The sequence below is a fragment of the Homalodisca vitripennis genome, chromosome 3, assembly GCF_021130785.1.
Source record: "Homalodisca vitripennis isolate AUS2020 chromosome 3, UT_GWSS_2.1, whole genome shotgun sequence".
Taxonomy (NCBI): domain Eukaryota; kingdom Metazoa; phylum Arthropoda; class Insecta; order Hemiptera; family Cicadellidae; genus Homalodisca; species Homalodisca vitripennis.
The window spans coordinates 115,915,865-115,930,867 of record NC_060209.1 but is presented as its reverse complement, the minus strand read 5'-3'; the positions used below and the strand labels follow the sequence as shown (position 1 = coordinate 115,930,867).

At 31.5% G+C, this 15,003-nt stretch overlaps 1 protein-coding gene across 1 annotated transcript in view; it reads left to right on the top strand.

Moving 5' to 3' along the window:
- The window catches only part of LOC124357366 (pseudouridylate synthase 7 homolog), a 54,475-nt gene extending 42,966 nt beyond the window's left edge, over positions 1 to 11,509 (top strand). The window contains exons 11-15 of the mRNA XM_046809092.1: positions 2,448 to 2,648; positions 5,083 to 5,305; positions 5,844 to 6,033; positions 9,719 to 9,867; positions 11,039 to 11,509. Of these exons, the coding sequence (XP_046665048.1) occupies positions 2,448 to 2,648; positions 5,083 to 5,305; positions 5,844 to 6,033; positions 9,719 to 9,867; positions 11,039 to 11,451 (1,176 nt within the window). The 3' untranslated portion in view covers positions 11,452 to 11,509. The remainder of the gene's footprint in view (positions 1 to 2,447; positions 2,649 to 5,082; positions 5,306 to 5,843; positions 6,034 to 9,718; positions 9,868 to 11,038) is intronic.
- Positions 11,510 to 15,003: the final 3,494 nt, after the last annotated feature.

The window sequence follows — 15,003 nt, the reverse complement described above, 5'->3', positions numbered from 1 at the left end:
ATTGTAAATGAAGATCCATCAGTCAATAAATTAATCAAAGTTCGTTTTGTACAATTTACAGATTAGTGTCACCTTTATTAAACATTAAATAATTAAATAAAAATTCTGCATATAAATATGTTAACATTTGACACAATTTTAAAATACAACCTACTAAACATATCACTTAAGTTAAACATTTTTTACAATTGTATTTAAAAAAAGCTTGTTTACGGAATAAAATGTGTTGTAAAGTAATTTTTGCTTTAGTGCTTTTATAAATTTCACTTTATCTTTAATAAGTTTTATTTCCTATGGAATTTTCCTAAAAAAATATTATGGCCATATAAGTAGATTTCTTTTTAATAAATTCTAATCTTGGTTTTTCTATAGTTTTAAATACCCAGTATCTTCAGAATCAATTTTATTGTCATTTTCTTTACAGAATGGACAAAGTCAGACATAAAACAATAAATGTTACAACACATTACAATCAAGTATACAATACAATATACACTTACTAATCAATATAATCTACCTCTGAGTTCAGCAGGCTGGTGAGCCATGTGGAAATGTTTGTTTTAAAAATGTGTAAATCTAATACTCTCCATGTTTCAGGGAGTTTGTTTAAGAGCTTGATTTGTAAATATTTATGACTCTTAATGCATTTAGTCGATCTAGTTGTAGGCAGAACTAAGTCATTGGTATGTCTTTAGGTAATAATTATACATAATACCCCCCAACATGCCATACATACATACATACATGTCCACCCCAACTTCAGCATACTTCTAATAGCCTGTTTGTGAAGTAATAGCAATTTATTTAAGTTTCCAATAGATGATGTACTACCGTAAATTCTTATACCATATGTGACTGAATAAATGAAAAATAAACAAGTTTTAGAGTATTAAGGTCACATAAATGAGTCATTTTCCGAAATGCATAAATATCAGAAGAAATTTTAGATTTTATATAGTATACTTGGCTGTCCCAGCTCATAAGTTTATCAATATAAAGTCCTAGTATCAGTCTGTTCTAATTCATAATTATCTACAGTATATATATATATATATATATATATATATATATATATATATATCCATTACTATATTAGGATTAATTTCTTGTGATTGTTTTGTCATAAATGTTATAAAATTAGTTTTTCCTCTGTTAAAAAGTAAACTTTTTGAGGAAAAACATTTACTCATCTAGGATAGATTTAAAAACAAGATATTTCAACTTCTTCAACTGACTTTCCTGAAGCTAGTGAGTTAGCATCGTCAGCATATAACATTCTGCGGCAATCCCTTAAGGTATCAGAGAAATAATAATGGACCTGAAATAGAACCCTGAGGAACACCATATTTAACAATCTTTAATGAAGTAGTTATTTTAAATAGTTGATTGATTTTTGTATGACTAATTTCAACTTTAGAGCTTTGTTAATTATTCTAATATGATTTAATGTATTTGACAAATTACAATATGATACACTATCAAATGCCCTACTGAGGTCCATAAATATACCAACTGTCTTGTCTCCTATTTTCACAGTAAACAGTAACATTAAAATTGGTAGTACTTTAGAAATGTTAAGTTTATCTGGAAAAATTTCAGAAATTAATGATGCATTTATAATGTGGTTCAGTAGACCAACCATTTCAAACTGAGCTTGCTTTATATGTATCATAGGTTTGTTCATAAAAATGTTCATTTATGCTCTAAGCAGGTAAAGTGGCAGAGCAGTAGTGATCGTGATACAAATGAATTTTTGGGTTTTCAGTATTATTCAGTCGCAAAAGTGGGGTCTCAGGACGAAGTTGTCCAACACCTATTCTTGAGTGAAACCCTATAACTATAAACAGGTTTAGAGTTCGGTTTGTTGAATAATATCACGTTTGACGTTTTGGTAAGAGGTGAAACCCGGTTTTTTTAGTACACTAGAATATCAGTTGGAATTTTATCAGGCCTGATAAGACACCTTTTGGAGAAGGAAATGGTGGGTTAGCTACATCAAGTAATGCCAAGAAGAGGGAGAAGAGGGCGTTTGCGTCAAACATGATGCACAGCAATGACATAATGAGCTGAAGGCTGAGCTGCAGGAGAAACATTAATGTCTAGAATTGCCGCCGAATAAGCGGCATCGTGTGGTACTGCCCTGTCGCTCATGTTTGACGTGGCTAGTGACAAGTGTTTCCCATATGTGCAATAAAAACATTAAACTTAAAGTCGCCGCTTTTCTTTCAACTGATTTTCAAAGAAGAAGAAAATTAAAAATTTAGAAAACTGCCCCCAAATATTTTTGACAGTTTTGCAAACAACAATCAGCTGTTCCGTCACACAATTGGTCTTTTCCATCATATTAGTGAACGGTTCTTAACCACCACCACAGGGTTAATTAAGGTATAAAATTATTCCTTAGTTAATGTTTCATTGAGTAATGTTATTCCTATGTTCTTTAACAGGCCGTAGAGCTCATTTTGAAGCCACGTCCAGGTGAGTCCTGCTATAGAGACGTGAAGGAGGCAAGAGATACCTGGTGGAAGACTAGAGATGCCTCTGATGCACTGAAACCTCTCACAAGAAAAGACAAAACTATTGAAGGCAAAATTCTTGTGGGTCTCAAAAAACATGGCCCTAATGCTTACCAGAATGCCTTTGACAATGTAAGTTTGCTTTTTTAGCACTGAACGTATGTCATATTTATCTTATATAATCTTTATTGATTTGAGAGTGGATTACATTGCTTTTATCACTCTATCTAAGCTATATCATTATCGATTGCCCTTTATGTTCTTATCATATTCCTAGTGTCAAACTCTCTCTCACACACACACACATTTAAGAATAAAATAAAACAGTTATTTTGATGGTCGTATCAAAATTGTACTTGATTTCTGATTCAGTAACTGTTTAATGTCAGGTAAAGAATATCCCCAGGCAATACCATATTGTGCACAAGCTATCAATTATAAATGATTTTGATTTATTAATATGTATTGTCATATAGGATTTTTGATTGTTTTTGTAAAATACTAATATTCTTTGTACTATTTAATAAAAAATGAGCTTTTGTTTCTCCTCTTTGGAAGTAAGTAGCTTTTGCTTTCTTTATTACTACAATATTTATTTTTTATATAAGAGAAAAACCATTTATATGCTATTATATTTTGATGAAATAAGATTATATTTCTTATAGTTGTGCAAATTAAAATAGTATTATAATAATAAAAAATTCCGTATGCATTATTTTGTAGTTATTGTAATAATTTTGTTTTATTTAGTCATGATCAATGTACCTATAGGAAACCATTCCTTTAAAAGTAAGAATCTATATTTATAAGTATATTTAGACTTGACTTTGTGCTGTTATAATACTGATGTTGTTAATACTTGTAAAGTCTTAAAACTATAAATTGATTGATTTAAATTTTAAAATGAATGTGCTTATGATAAGCATAAGCATAATCGTAACTCATAAAGTTGATTGCAACAGTTATTTTTGTAATAATTTTTTTTTTAATTTTATCGAATATAAATTGTAAATTTTCATACAATTCTTTTTGATTGTAAATCTTATTATAAAAATGTAAGTATCATATACAAGTTAATACCAAACATGCCAGCAAAGTTATACCAATACTCTGCAGAAAATCTGTTTTAGCACTAAGGATTTTCAATATTTTTTCACCAATAACATTGGTGCAAAAGCGAACGGACGTGTCCATTAGAATTCTAAATGGAAAGTAATATTCAACAAAAAAATATGAGTAATAGCCATTGTTGATTTTTACATAAAATACACTATGTTTCTAGGACTGGAATCAATTCTATTCAGATGTTAAAAACACTGAAGGCATAAAGTTAAGCATGCACAACATTGTTAGACACATTTATCCTTGGTGATTAACTTACCAAAGTTAATAACTTATTTGTAACTTGTACGCCAAACATTAAACCATATACCTGGTAGTCTGAATGAGAGTAACCTATATGCTCAATACAGGTGCTCTGCACACCATATGATGCACTATAAGAGGATATGCCAAGAGGAGTCTGTAGTATTCAATTTCTTTTAATAAAAATGGAAAGTATTCTAAATACTGTTATCTTTTCATATCATACAGAATCAATAATAACTGTTAAGTAAAGTACAACACAATAGTATAATGTAGGATTTGAAGCTGATTGATACACAGTTGTTTGAAAACCTAACACGTAAGAGAAAAACATTAATGGAATTACCTTAGAATTCTAAAAGGCTCTTTTTATCTTTTGTTTTGCTCTACAATGGATAATAACTGAGATATAACCATGTCTGTTCGAAAACTTAATGACCTTCATCATTTTGTTGTAAACTACTCAACGTTTTCTGCGACCACTATCTGGAAATCTTTTGAAGTACGAAAATAAACATGTAGGAGCAAATATTAATGAACATGACCTGAGAATTCTGAAACACATTTTTATTTTGATCTATTGCATAATAACTTAGATATCATTAATCCTTTTCCAAACTTTGAACATCTGCCATATTGAAACTGTGAGGTGTAGCAATTACCAACATTTAAAAAAATTATCTTTTAGAGTTTATATTGGGAATTAGTCGAGGTGACATTTTTGCACAAATGCGAATAACCTCTGTCTTGTTTTATTGGTTAAGACTGGCTAAAGAACTCATCCAATCTATTTGCAAACACCATTTCTACACCAAGTTGTCTTTATTTATTAAAAATGTTGGTAGTTATTGTGTTTACAAGCTTGCATTATATTGCATAAGCCCATTCATACACACACACACACACACAAATTCTTGAATTGTGAATGTTACAGGTTCAATTGAAGTTCTTGATTGAAGAAAATGCACAAAAATCCTGGAAATTCCGTTATGGGGATGATTGTAGCATTCAGATTACTTGATCTATATCTACCTTGAAAAATATAAAAAATTAGGTCTGTTTATTTTTCTTGCAATGTTGACTTAAACTGATGTCTGTTACATTCCTATAAATGTATTCATCCACCACAAGTTAAGCGTGATGAGTAATAATTTATCGGCAAGCAACGTTTCATACAATAATAACAATATTACTGTTGCAGCTTCCACGACACACAGTGACATTATACTTGCATTCATACCAGAGTCTGATCTGGAACAAGATAGTGTCTCGGAGAATCAAACAGTATGGACTGAAGGTATTGCCAGGTGACTTGGTCAGAGCTGATCCAGAGCTGAGCAAAGATGAGGATCCTGTGGAGGCTGATGGAAAAGATGACAGTGAAGAGGAAGAGGAAAAAAGAGATCTGAGTGAATTTGAAAGTGGTCAGTCAATTTAGTCAAGATACTGCAATTTTGTGTATTGTTACTGTGGATTGTTTTCTTAATTTATGTACTGTATATTTATTATATTTACAATAATTTTAGTGTCATCAACACACAATGTATAGTGTAAATAGTATGTAACTTTTATTTCAATCTTAAATGTTTTTACTATGCACAAACCAATAAGTCTACATGATTTTATTTAACTCTTTTGAAGACTATTTTGTTATTTACATTTTTACAATTTAAAATTTTTTAAATTGTCTTTGAACATAGAATTTTTCATATTCCACCATATAGGCTTATTGATAATACTTGTACTTCAGTTTCTGTGATTATGAAAAATCTTTGAGTGCTATAATATCTGACCAAAAAGCTAGCTAAAACGTTTTAGGGTTGAAAAATGGAGCTTTTCGTACAGAAAGGTAATAAAAGTATTAATGCAATTTAGAAACTAAATTGTAAAACCATTTTTAAACAATCTGTACAACTAACATTGGCAACAAAGTTGATAGATTTTGCACTGTTACTTTTACAGGATATTCATCTAAAGTAAAAGTGCGGCCACTCACAGCACAAGAAGCTGAGACTGCAAATATAATGGATGTGATGTACCCTCTGCCAGGAGATGACATCAGACTGCCAGACAATGAAGTGGGCTCTTGGTATGCTGAACTACTCCAGGAAGATGGAAATTCCATGGATTGCTTCCGGAAAGTCAACAAAAAGTATGTAGAAACTTATATTTAATTTTATTCATTTTTGATTTTTTACATTTTTCTCACCAAAATTTAATAAAAACTGGGTAGTTAAAAATGCATTTATAAAATAGTAGTAGATCTAAAATTATCTGATCTGTGTAACTAACAATTGCCAGATTGAGAATTAATGAATGCAGAAAATAACATATTAATATGCCTATTAACCCTTTTAGGACCAGACCAAAATTTGACATGTGCAAAGAAAAATTTTTCGTTTTTCTGGCCATGCTCCAAGAACTGTGCATATTCAAAATGTGCGATTTTTCAAGCGTTTGAAAGAAAAATCATATCTTCATAACTAATTACTGTACAGATTTGGTTTTAGGCTTAAAATGTTTATAATTAAACTGTTCATTGTGAAAAAATAAATTTAAGTCATTATATAGCAAAAAACAATTTAATTTATCTGTTTAAAAAAAAAGAAAAAAGAATTTAAAAAATTGAGTTTGATCTTCAATAACTACCAAAAATAAGAATAAATTATCTGTGGGAAATGGTATTTATTCGTTCTACGTATAATTCTCTATAAGTGTACAAAATTTGAAAGCCCTGGAATAAAAAATAAAAAGTTTGTGAATGAATTAAATTTTTCTGTAACACTGGTTAAAACACACTTTTCAGCATTAGCCCAACATACAAAACCTTATAGGCTACTAAGGATATTATTCATATCAGTCAACTTACCCATATGAAAATGAGGCTGTTCTTCAGATCAATAACACTGTTTTTATACACTTTACACTATTTACAAAATTTACAAAACGACTAGAATTCCTTCGCCTAGTCCTATTTACACTTATGTTTCACAAGACAAAGAGAGTGGCAGCCCTCCTTGCAATTAGAACATACAGTTCTGGTCTTCTTTCTACTTTTGTTGTAGTCCTTGCCTTTTTTTTTTGTACAAACCCAGCAAGTTTTTTCCTTTTTGTCAGGCAATTTTTCTAAGCCCCTTGATGCTCGGTTACCTCCACCATCTTCAGGCAAGTCAAGTTCACGGTAATCCATCCACTCTTTTTCCAAACCTTCTATAATTTTAACAATGAATTGATATCTGGATATGGGTTTCATGCCATTCTTAGTAGTGGTGTCTTTATATAGGATGTAAGCATTTAGGACCATTCTACCAAAAAGATTAAATGTTACCTTTTTCCAATATTTTACGGTTCTGCGTTCATCAATATAACCGTACAACATCATGTCAAAATGATCAATGCCGCCCATATAGCAGTTATAATTGTGAACAATAGCAGGTTTTTTTGCAGTTGTTTTTCTTCCTCGCCTTGTTTTGGTAATTTCAACATTTTTTACTTCAGGTCCAGAAGAAATGATCAAAACTGGGTTTTTTTGGCTCTTTTTGTGCCGGTACGCCATGATGACTGTATTGCCATTTTTGCAATAAACTTTTTGTCCAGGCTCTAATTTCCCTAGTACTTCAGCTGGCAAACCCTTTCTGTTCCGCCTTAACGTGCCTGTTAGGAATGTGAGCTTTTCATACAACATTTGAACTAATGGTATGCTACTAAAAAAGTTATCTGTAAACACATGGTAACCAACACATGTTACCAAACATGTTACAGGCAGATAGTAACTTTGAAACAACAGTGTAGGCCAGACCCTTTTCTTTTATTTCAGTTCTATCTTGTTGAGATTTTGCACCTTTGTAACAAAAAAAGCTCATGCAATACTTGCTAACAGAGTCGCACAATACCCACATCTTGATACCCCAACGGTGGTGGTACTTGTTTGGTAGGTATTGCTGAAGTTGAGATTGATTTTTTGTGCCAATTAATGTTTCATCTACTGATACTTGTTGATGGGGTGTATAGTAATGTTTGAATAAGTTGTTGCAATGGTCTTCAAGTGGTTGAAACTTCTGACATGGGTCATATCCTTCTTCGTTATATTTTGGAAGTTTAGAATTATCCACTAAGTGGAAAAATGAAAGTAGGGATTCAAATCTTGAGCGACTAAACATTTTATTGAACCAAGGAGTTGCCTGAGAACTACTCTGTGACCAGTATGCTTTTATTGTAGGTTTCAGTATCAACCCCATGTTCAAAATAACTGCAATGAATCCTTTTATTTCTGGCACAGTCACCGGAACCCATTTTCTTAACTTACTTGTAGGCGATATAGAGTCACATCTTTTAGACAAGGTTTGTGCTGCATACCTATTAGTTTCATTGGTGGTAAATAATCTTAACAAGGTTGCAGTAAAAAACAAATGAAAGTAATCAATAGGTTGTGATGTCTGAGGGTCCAAATTACAGTGTTTTGGAAAGGGGGTTTCATGAAATGCAAAACTGTGTATGAAATTATGAGTTTCTTTATCATCAATTTTTTGCCAAGAGTTAGACTCATTTTCATAACTAGACTGATTATTTACATTGATATTCTCATCGTCAGTATCTGAGCTCTCACTCAGAACTTGCCTTGTCTGTCTGGCAGCAAGGCTAGGCCTAGGTTGATTTTCAACTAGCTTACGTCTCTTACAACTATCCTCACCTAAATCACTATCTTCAGATGAATCAGAATGAAAATGATTGGTTCTAATGCTAGGCCTACCAACAAATAAATCCTTTCTGGATGTAGAGGGGTTTGAAGGATTGTAAGTTGGATCTAAATCACTATCGTCATCGAATAACTCTTCAAAAGATATATCGGATTCCAATTCTTTATCTAACTCACGATCAACTTCACTGGACCTCAGTAATTGTTCTGACATATTTCAGACAATTGGTTATTCAAATAAATAGGCACTTATAAAAAATAACTTAACTGAATACGCTAAACTCAATATAAGAACAACAAACCACACGCGAACTCGACATTCTCTGCCGGCTGCCGTAAACAAACACAGCTGACAACATTACGATGCAACATGTCCATAAATATTTTTTTTCTCCAAGCTGATGATTCCAAAGACGTTTAAAATTTGATATCATAGTAAGAAACATAAAGGGAATATAAAAATAGTATATTTATTATATATAGAATACTAAAATATCTCTTAAAAAATATGAAAAGTCCGCCGGCGATAAACCAGACGGTTGGTCCTTTTCGCATAGTTCACTGCCGGCGATAAACCAGACGGTTGGTCTTTTTCGCATAGTTCACTGCCGGCGATAAACCAGACGGTTGGTCCTTAAAGGGTTAATATTATAATGGCATATTGCAAATTCCATTTTTAGTATATATTTTTCTGTGTTCTTCAGTCCACTTGGATTTTCTGTCATTGTACAAATAATTATAAATGCACATATGACTCATATGGTAAATACCTGATAGGTTTTTCCAAGCTTTATGTTGACAAATGTTGTACAAATAATAAATAATCCTTAGAACTCTTAAGACAGATTCATACTGAAACATTGTAGGAGGATTATTTGTAAGATTGATCAGTGCAATTTATGGCTTTGGTAATGTAGAGTATGGTGATAGGATAGTCACGTTGTAGTGATGCTGTATGTTCTATAAATACAAGATAATCTCCACAGACATAATTCCTATAGGGCATTAAGTTATTAATATTTATGAAATGACAATGATAGTGAAAAACATCCTGTACATGTTTTAAGGTACTTTAAAAATTATTAAAACCTATTCACTGTAGTAGTATTAATTTTAGTAAAAGTAAAGTTAATGTTTTTAGATACGGGATGCACGGTTCGTACCGCACCATGTTAGAGAGGGCGGAAGATGTCAGCTGGCAGACTGTGAGGTACTCGGATCACGACGAGGATATTATTCAGTCTGACTTTGAAATCATGAATGGAAAGGCTCCTCCCAGACAAGATCCAGGTAGCTTCTTTTAAAGATTCATGTTTTGGTTACAATATACAATTTTAAATTATTATACAAATTGAAAATGTTTTTCTTTTTAAGATGATAAGAACCAAACATTTCTAATTACTATATACTACTGTATTATGCAAATGTTATATAATGCAATTCTGTACTGATTTCTGAATGCAAAAAAGTAAAAACATGAGCATGTGATTTTTTTAAATGTAACAAACGTTTTCAATGGAGTTTTTAGCATCACAATCATAAGTTACAGTAGTTATGCTATTTTTCTTTATTTCTTTTACTACACTAAGAATAAAAAATAAAAGAAAGAAAAACAGTTATGGTATATATGATAGTCCTGGCCAGTTTTTTTAGATGGGAAGCCCTAAAAAACCAATACAGTGCATTGTGTTAGTTTTTTTGTTGTTTTCCAAAAGTTTACTTTATGGCGAGAACAGAAATTTCTCAATTTGTGAAAATTCCAGAGAGATGGTCTTTTATTTTATTCAGTTTTACAATCTAGCATGGATGTGTAAAAAAAACCGTCATAAAAATGCAATAACAAAAATTTTATGAACTAAAAAAAATTATTTTATTGCTCAAACTTTATTTTTGAATGTTTTTTAAAGCCCATTATACAAATCATACAGTTTACTTTCATGAACAAATTTAAAAAAAGATGATCTCTCTATCAAGTATAGAACTTGGGATATTTGCAAACATTTTATTTCAACAAGTTATATGTAACAAGATACACACTAATATTGAAAAAATGGTAAATAAATCAATAGTTTTTTTTTTTTTTTTAACCTACCTCTGTAATATAAACCAGGTAGTAGCTTAGTAAAGTAAGGAGAAAGATTTAATGTAATGAACGAACCTTTTGAATTTCGAACATATTTCTATCCCTACTAATCTTAATATATTACTCAAATTGTGATTTTCATATAGGCCTATTTGTTTCTCCTTAAAGTTATTAACTAGTATACAAAGGTATGCAACTAAGTCTCTTGGTAATGAATAAAGTAGTGTTGGAGTGTTTACATTCACAATGCAGGCATTTTGGTTAAGTGAATAATTTTATGTTAGTTTGAATGACCACCTTCTCAGTTGTTGTGAAACAGCCAAATGTTACAGATGCTCATAAGCACTTAAAATAATTTTTTTAAATGTTATGTTTCAGAGGGTCCTTACAAAGCTTTGATAATAGAGTTCAACTTGAAAGTTTGTTCCTACGCTACAATGGCTTTAAGGGAATTGGCAAAATGTGAAACTTCGACCAGCAGCCAAGCCATGCTGACTAAGCAGGCGAGGCAAGAGGATATGGCAAAGAAAAGACAAAAGCTGGATAAAGATGAAGGACAGAGTCAGGAAATGGAAGTGGAAACTGTGGTGGTTGAGAATCACACCAGTTCCAAAACTGTAGAACAGTGCCCAAAAAGTGTTATGGAAACAGAGGAAATAAGTACAGAGTCTCAAAGAGACGATGATGACCGCAGAACTCGCGAGTTAAAAGAAATTACCATGCGAGAAGCTGTGGGAGATAATCTTATTAATAAGTACATCGAGAGTGACTATCATTTAAGTGTAATATAGAACTGACATGCTAATATAATTGTGTTGGCTTGATGGTTAAATATATTTATTTATTGTATTTATGATTTTTAATATCCCCAATTATTCTTTTACTGGGAAAAATATTAATTAGTTTTTAGGAAAGGTGGAGTCCATCAAAAGATCGGACTGTTAGTAAAGTCAGTAGTTTATAAGATACAGTAAAGTTAATATTGTAATACGTTAAAACATATTTGTTTAACCCTCCAACTGGTATGAAACGAATTTTCGTCGCCAAATTATACATGTACAGTTATTGAAATTTTAGGTAATTAAGGTTATATAAATGATTTTTATTTGATATATTCTGGAAGAGCATTAACTATAGTACCGATTTACTGTTCTTACTTCGATTATTGTCTTCTTTGTTTACCGTAAAACATCATTCTGTATGGATAGCTGACGTGAACATAGTACGGGTCAACCACATTGTTGTGAAACTGTAAACAAGTGCCAGGTTTTGTGTTTGAGGTTACGAATCCAATAGTATTTGTGGAAATTGTATTTTATAGTGTTTTAGTGTTGTTATTATTGCTTTTTTAGCTTTCTTAGGTTATAGTTTTAGTTGTTCAGTATGGGTGAACACTTTAGAGACCGATCAAATGATCTTAGAGAGCTTATTTACATATATATTGTACATATGTAAATAAGGTAAGATTACAATGTATTATTTTATTTTATTTTTGTTTTATCTGTCACACTTATATAAGTATAAATGCACTCATGAGATTATGTTTAACCACGAACAATAATATTTATTTAGAAATTACTCATTTTGAAAATAAGTAAATACGCGTGCTTTTTCATACAAAGCCCTGTAACACATACGTTTTGAGGTAAAAGTTACAATAATTATATATTTTTGGAATCAGGACAAAATTTTGAATAAGTTATACATTTACAGTTTTCATGTAAAGCTTATTGCTAAGCAGTTACACAACGAAATATTTACAAAAATAATGTCCAAAAAATATTTTTTCTTACATTTTGTAAAAAAAACTAAAATATGTTTCCATGGAAACAATAAGATATTGTTATTATAATGCTCCCCATATAATTGTGAATACATTGACATAATTATAATAGTTTATATTTGGACTAACAGTTATGAAATGTGATTATTATAAGAAACGTCTGCGAGGCTGTTAAAATAGAGCCGCCAGTACAGAGTGACACCATTGCCAGTTCTAGGGTTAATGGATAACTGGTAAAAAAATTTAAATATAACTTATTGCAATATTGAAGTTAGGTCTAAGGAACAAATTCTTACTCAACATTTAATTTGGGGTGGGGATCAATGGGTATGGTTTAAAGAGGAATTGGCCTAGGTAATAAGGCAGCTGGAAGCCAAAGGAGTCAAATTGAAAAGGGTTTGTGTGATCTTTCTCTCATCTTACACAACTTAAAGTCCTTTAGTACAATAATGTTCAAAATAAACATATTGTTGCAATATGAATAAAATTTTTATCAATTTGGTGATATATTACTTACTTGATCGAACCAGTGGTTTTAACCCTTTGTATTTTGTAGAACACCTAATATCTCTGTAACTTTCAATAAAAACACATTTAAATGTATCGGAGTTGAAATGTTTGAGTTTTATTGGTGGCAAAATTAATAAAAACATATGAAGGGCTAACGGAAAGAACAGGCTAAGTCCATTTTGAGTAATTTTACAGGAGAGCGTTTTTAATGTTTTTAAATGTTAAATAAAACCTTACCAATGGGTAATAACTACAAGAATATAATAATTATGCCTAGTAAATGTTGTTTTACATTGCTTTAAATTAACAAAAGCGTCATTATTGTATTGTTTTATTCCCAAAACTCGTACTTAAAAGTCATAAGTACAAAACAGAACGGCAAAAAACAAGTTCAGTCCATGGGCTTACCCATTTTTTTTACCAAACCTGGTAAAATAAAAGCCACATATAAATAGAAATTTTATGTTTTTATTCAAATGAAATAAAGATACAAGGTAAACTCTACTTAGGCAATCTTAGTTTGATGTCCAGATTATTCATGAGGCAAACTTCCATAGTATTCTTGAGCTTGTGGGCCACAGAATTTTTTCAAGGCTTGCAAATCTTGGTACTTGGCCAATGGAATCGGTAGAAGACCTAGAACAACAAAAAACATGTATTTTATGTCATTAACCTAAAACTATAAGTTATAACTGAATAAGGAGGTTACGTCAGTGTAGATTAGGTAGCTACACCACCAGGTGCTAAATGAGTATTACTTTTAATTGACATTCAAATGTATTGAAAGTATAATAAACTAAGTTATACAACCTTATATAATAGTTAAAATTGTGTCTAGTGGAAATAATATTGCTTACCTTCATATGAAAAGTTTGGTAGGTTGAATTCTCCCTCATTTTTTCCATGTGGTGGCAGATCCATTGTGGTAATGGATGCAAAGTTCAAAAGCACCATTAAAACTTGTTCTGAACTTAACTTCCTTCTTGAGATTTATTTTCAAATATAATTTTCTCTGACAGGGCGGGTAGCAAAGGGACACTTTTTCTTGTAAAACGGTGCTAAGTGTGCAGTCCATTGACGAAATGTATCAATCGTGGCTTCGTGCACGATAAAGGGTGACGGATTTGTCCGAGCTGTTTCAAATACCTCGATCCAGTCATGTGGAAGCTCAGTACGGAGTTTTTTGGTTGATTAACCCTAAGTTTTTTGTCAGTCTCAAGGTAACTATGTCCTCTCACTGGAAAACTTGCTGTTATTAAGTCCAAAGCGTCGCTCAGTATGAACTAAATTGTGGAAAAATGTACCAATGTATAATTTTTTTGTTCTGTCCTGAACATCCATCACAGAACACTTCCAGTTTCCTTACTCTTTCGTCCAATTCATCGTAAACAAATTTGTGAAGCATTGAACATACGTCAATCGCTTCCTTTTTTTTCCTGAACATTCTGGGTAGATGAAAAAGACGCTTTTTCTACTTGCTAATATATGAACGTTGAAGTTGTAAACAGACAATTGCCTTTTATAGTACACATCGTTAGTAGGGATGTTGGGCAAAGACAGGTTTTTTGCCAAAATCAAAAGCAATAGCTTCATAATCTGCATGAGTCTTACTAAACTCTTTAGCATCTTTTTTCTTGTTATAGAATGCGCGCTTGCTTTTCTTTTATGGACTTGGTTTTTCAACATGTAAACGTTCGATTTCTTTATTAATTTTTTGTCAAACAATTTTTGTCAGTTATGTGTTTTTTTTCATTTTTCTAATACCTTAACTTTGGCTGAAAATTCATCACAAGTACTGCACGTGTCTGTGCGAGGATATCCGAAAGATATGTTGAATTCACTTGAAAAGATTTTCTCTGTAACACTGGTAAGAAACTTTAACTGATGGGTATGCTTCTTCTTTAAATAAATTATACATCTTTGTTGTATTCAGCTCTTCAGAAAGAATAAGTTTTCTTTGAGTCTTTTAATCCATAGTGACTGCCTCGTCTGGGAAAAGATGCAATGTGGGCCTTGATGGAATTTCTAGTTACGTCTGAAAGCCTCCAAG